Here is a 4,827-nt window from a genome sequence, read left to right as displayed (position 1 = left end):
TCAAGCCCCTCTACTAAAGTAAGAAGAAGACAAATTAGGGATATTGATGTTGCGTTCCAGACAAAATGACTTAACATGAGATAGAAAACTATCCCATCTTTCATCTTTCATTTTTTGTAATAACAATTCGGTGGATGCAACTAGCCTCAATGCATTCAATATATCTTGAGATTGTTTTTGTAAAGCTTGGCAGAGTAAATCTGTGATCTCCATTATTTCTTTCTTTAGATGTAGAACAAAAATGAAATCAAATGTTGTAATAGTCTCTGTGACATCCCCAAAATCTCGGCTAGAAAAGACCGATTTCATTTATGTTTTTTAAACATTTTCAGAGTAAATCCTTTTAATTTTAAAAGAGATGCGGAATTTGTTCCCAAAAACAAAACATGATAAAATAGATATTTATCAAAACATTTCATAAAGAAATATGATTTCATTTCATAATCAAAAGTCGGGATGTCATGTTCCGATACAGATCATAAAGCATAAACGATAACATTACAAGTCGTTCAACAAATATATACATATACAGACTTGTAAACAAAAACAACTTGATGATTCGCCCATCTTAAGCTCTTGCGCCACTTCCTGTAATACAAATAAACTGAGTGGGTCAGGCTTGGGAGCTGGTGAGCATATAGGGTTTTCAAACCCACAATAATTATATTTAATTAGAACATTCAACAATAAACCCGATTACCCATTCCCGTTATCCTCACCTTACGTTCCTAAAAATAACGTCTATTATAAGGAACTTATTTCAGGATTTTCATCGGGACGAACATTACTGCAAAGGGGCTTCCTCAACAATAAGTGTCCTGAAGGCAACCATGTGGGGGATAAAGTACACCGGTGAACATGTCGTTCACAACACCTACAGGTAATGAGCCTGCTACTGTTCCACAGGACAGTCTAGAATAGTCCGTGGTCGTCATCCATACTCTGCTGAATGACTAGAATAACACCAATAACACCGAGGCCTCTCATCTGTTTATTACACACCAATTATCTACCCATGTTCTACCCAACATATTAGTAGATAAAAATATACATTTTTATACATTGTTTAAAAACCTGTATAGCATGCTTTAATCAATACATATTCCACATGACAGATGAGGCATACACACATAACACGTATTTCATAGAGAATATATCAGATCTATGAGATAGAAGAGAGTGAATATACATTCACACATATAACCACAAAATATTTACACGTAGCACGTATTTTATATTAAATACTTCATAATATTGCGTTGGAATGAAAATAACTACACACTCACATGATCAGAAGATGATCCGACAGCACTACGGCTTATAGAAGTAGTGTCTCTTCGTAGATCAGGAAGATCTTCACAAAAACCGGGCTCCTCGCGGGCAGGGCTTCGGCTCGGGAATAACGCTCTTCGGGATCCTCGGGGCTTCGGATCTTGCTTCGGGGTTCGGGAATGATACCGGGGCTTCGGGATATGATTGGCATGCAAATCGAGGCAAAACTTAGAGAGAGGGAAGAGTTTGAAATAGAGAAAATGGTTGATCTCGAGTTCTATTTATAGACTGCTGGGTCTGGGATTACGCGGGGCGTACTCGAGTTACACGGGGCGTACTTTGACGTCACTACGTGCGTCGACTGGTGGCACTCAAGTATTGGTCAGGCAACTTGCATCCGACTGAGTACGCAGGGCGTACTCAAGTTACACCGGGCGTAATTGACTCGTCGAACTTCTAAATTGCGTAACTTTCGCATACGAGCTCCGTTTTTGACGTTCTTTATATCCACGCGAAGGTCAGACCATACTCTACAACTTTCATTTAGACTCCGTCGGCTAATTTTGACTTTTATTTTTATTATTTATTTTTAGAAGGTCGGGATAGAAAAACTTCGTTATAAATTCATAACTTCTTCGTCTGACGTCCGTTCTCGCCTAACTTTTCATCGTTTCGCTACTAACAACGAGATCTTCGATTCTCATTTAGATTGTTTCGGCTAAAAACCGCTCAATCTCAAATCGAGTAGTCGGGCTGCATACTGCTAAGTCGAAACTTAGAAAAATCATAACTTCCTCATACGAAGTCAGATTTGGGCGTTCCTTTTATGCACGCTCTCGGTTTAACGAAATCTACGACTTTCATTTAGATCGCTAAGGCTAAATATCGCTCTATCTTAAATTCATATTTTACGTCACTCGGCGTCGTGTCGGTTCTGTCGCAAAACTTCGACAGGTCATAACTTCTTCGTTATAACTCGGATTTTGGCATTCCTTATATCTCCGAAATCCTTGTTTCAACCGCTACAACTTTATGCAAAGATATCGGGCTTATCTCACACTTTAATTTTGACGCTTATTTTATTCTTAATTTAATTATATCACATAATTAAGCAAATAAACACATAACTCACATAATTCACAAATTCACAAATAATACATTTTTATTATTTCAAATTGGGGTTACAAATGTTAACCTAGACTATTACATTGCTAAAAATGGCAAGCCCAGAAACACGGGCGTTACAGTCTCATATGTTGAATCTGCATCTCCTCTAATCGAACCAGTGCCATCCTCAATAATTTTAAGTAAAACCTCACAAATTGGACTAAACATTTTGATTAAGCTTGAAACTGATTTCAAATGAGAACCCCATCTGGTATCTCCAGCCCGTTGTAATGTACCAATCTGATTGAGGCCTCTACCAGTCTCCAACTCACCAATAGATTTAAAATATGCCATTTGCTCTGCTTGTGCATCTCTTAGTTGGTCAGCACGTTTGGAAGAAGCACCAACGACATTGATAACAAAAGATAATTGAGTAAAAAACTTTTGCAATGCAATAACTCCTTGTGAAGCGGCCATTAATGCTAATTGCAATCGATGAGCAAAGCAATGAACATAATATGCAGACGAGCAATCCTTCGAAATCAATGCTTGCAACCTTTTGAAATGACCTCGCATATTGCTTGCACCATCATACCCTTGACCACGAATCGATTTAAAATCAAGATTGTTATGTGTCAATAGGAAATATATTTTCTATTCTTCATAGTTTGTGATGTAGTGTCAGGAACATGAACAAGTCCAAAGAAACGTTCCATAATAACGCCATCTTTATTTACGAATCTCAAAACAATAGACATTTGTTCTCTGTTAGACTTGTCACGTGCTTCATCAACAAGTAAACAAAATTTTCCACCATCAATCTCATCACAAATCATTCGTCTCACCCTATTAGCAATAAGGTTTAAAATCTCTTTTTGAATTGTTGGTGAGGTATATGATGCATGTTTAGGCGCAGTGCGAAACAATTCTTTCATCTCATTGTTAAAAGAACATATTGCCTCCAACATTTCAATTTCAATCTGGTCTTTCATTATGACCTCTAAATGCAATTGCTTGAAAAGCACACCAACGAACTGCATAAATAATAGTCTTCAATCTCAATCTATTCTTCTTACGATCTTCATCTGTAAATTTCTCAATCTTATTTTGTATATCTTGAGCCTCATTTAACAAATCATCATATGATTTTTGTGCAACATTGTGAAAAGATGTACACTCTGTTCCTATATGTTGCAAAAAAACACATTTTTCCCACCTACTTTCTTCCAATTTTGAAATCCATCTATAGTAAATGCCCGTTGCCCGTAATATCCCATTCCGGAAGGTTTGTTAAAAAGGAAACATGGAAAACAAAACACAACATTTGAACTTTGTGAATATTCAAGCCATGGGAATTGCTTGAACCAAGAACATTGAAAGCTACGTTTATAGTCTTCCGGTCTGGATTTTGGATATGTAGAAAGTATTGGTTGAAAGGGACCACGATTGATATAAGCTCGTCGAATTGTATCTCGTTGATTGACTGGATAATCATAAATTTGAATACGCAAACTAGGATCTCGTTCTAGTGTATTAAGATCAACATCATTCATTTCATGAAAAGGTTTTTTGGATGGATTATCGGTCATGGGAACACTATCATTAGGAGTATTTGCATCTATAACAGTTGGGGGTGGCTCTACTGGTACTTGAGAAGAACTTTCATGTTTTCTTTTTAAAAATCCATCAAGTGTTGATTGTTTTTTCATTTTGGTTTACACTACATAGAATAATTAATAAATGGTTAACAAATAACTAAAAATTAATAATATAGAAAATAATAGTTAACAACTTAACATATGATTATGTATAATTAATATGTCGTTAACAAATAACTACAATTTTCTAAAGCCTTTTACATAACCAAACAATAAATATTGGTACGACTTTTATGAGAAACAAATAATATATAATATTATATCATTAAAAAATTTATCTTATTAAATTCTTGACAGCTAATGTCATATCTATCTTTGACAGCTAATGATATATTATTCTAATGCCTATAACTATCATATAACTTTCACACATTATGATATATTATAGAGAGAGAAAGTCAAAGATAGAAGGAGAGAGAAGTTGAGAAACAAGGAGCTTACAGATCTAGCCGATAGAAGAAATTTGAGAGGCGTAACTGCTGGTCGAAGATCGATCTGTCTCGGTGGCCGGAGACACGAGTCGGAAAGAGCAGACAGATATATGGAATGGTAAGCACTCCGACGACGACGGTGGTCGGAAACACAGAAGATAGCAAAGCAGTGTTGCTCGAAGTAACAAAAGTCAGCAATGGCGGTTGTTGATCGGAGACCTAGCAGTCGATGGGTTTTTTTTCAGTGCGAACTCAAGAAAAGATGAGCACTCAGGTGGTTGGTTTTTAGGGCGAACTCCAGCGGAGATGAGCACTCCGATGATGGGTATGATTTCCAGCGACAGTAAATTGATGATTTC

General features: G+C 36.5%; 1 protein-coding gene across 1 annotated transcript; it reads right to left on the bottom strand.

The window, feature by feature from the left end:
• On the bottom strand, positions 1-3,371 carry LOC145050684 (uncharacterized). The gene is made up of 3 exons (XM_078998893.1): positions 3,089-3,371; positions 2,518-2,975; positions 1-222 (listed from the first exon to the last, which is right to left on the bottom strand). The coding sequence occupies exons 1-3, from the start codon at positions 3,369-3,371 to the stop codon at positions 1-3; spliced, it is 963 nt and encodes a 320-aa protein (XP_078855019.1).
• Positions 3,372-4,827: the final 1,456 nt, after the last annotated feature.

The sequence above is a fragment of the Lactuca serriola genome, chromosome 5 (genome assembly GCF_051521515.1).
Source record: "Lactuca serriola cultivar US96UC23 chromosome 5, Lser_US96UC23_V15, whole genome shotgun sequence".
Classification (NCBI taxonomy): domain Eukaryota; kingdom Viridiplantae; phylum Streptophyta; class Magnoliopsida; order Asterales; family Asteraceae; genus Lactuca; species Lactuca serriola.
The sequence above is the reverse complement of the archived record's forward strand: the minus strand, read 5'-3'. Positions and strand labels throughout refer to the sequence as shown.

What these genes read in the sequence shown, in the direction of transcription:
- LOC145050684 (XM_078998893.1), bottom strand. Translation starts at nt 3,371, where the DNA reads ATGAAAGACCAGATTGAAATTGAAATGTTGGAGGCAATATGTTCTTTT. An exon ending in AGATGGCGTTATTATGGAAC is followed by an intron (nt 2,976 to 3,088) that starts GTTTCTTTGGAC and finishes TTCGTGGTCAAG; the next exon opens with GGTATGATGGTGCAAGCAAT. An exon ending in CAGATTCAACATATGAGACT is followed by an intron (nt 223 to 2,517) that starts GTAACGCCCGTG and finishes CTACATCTAAAG; the next exon opens with AAAGAAATAATGGAGATCAC.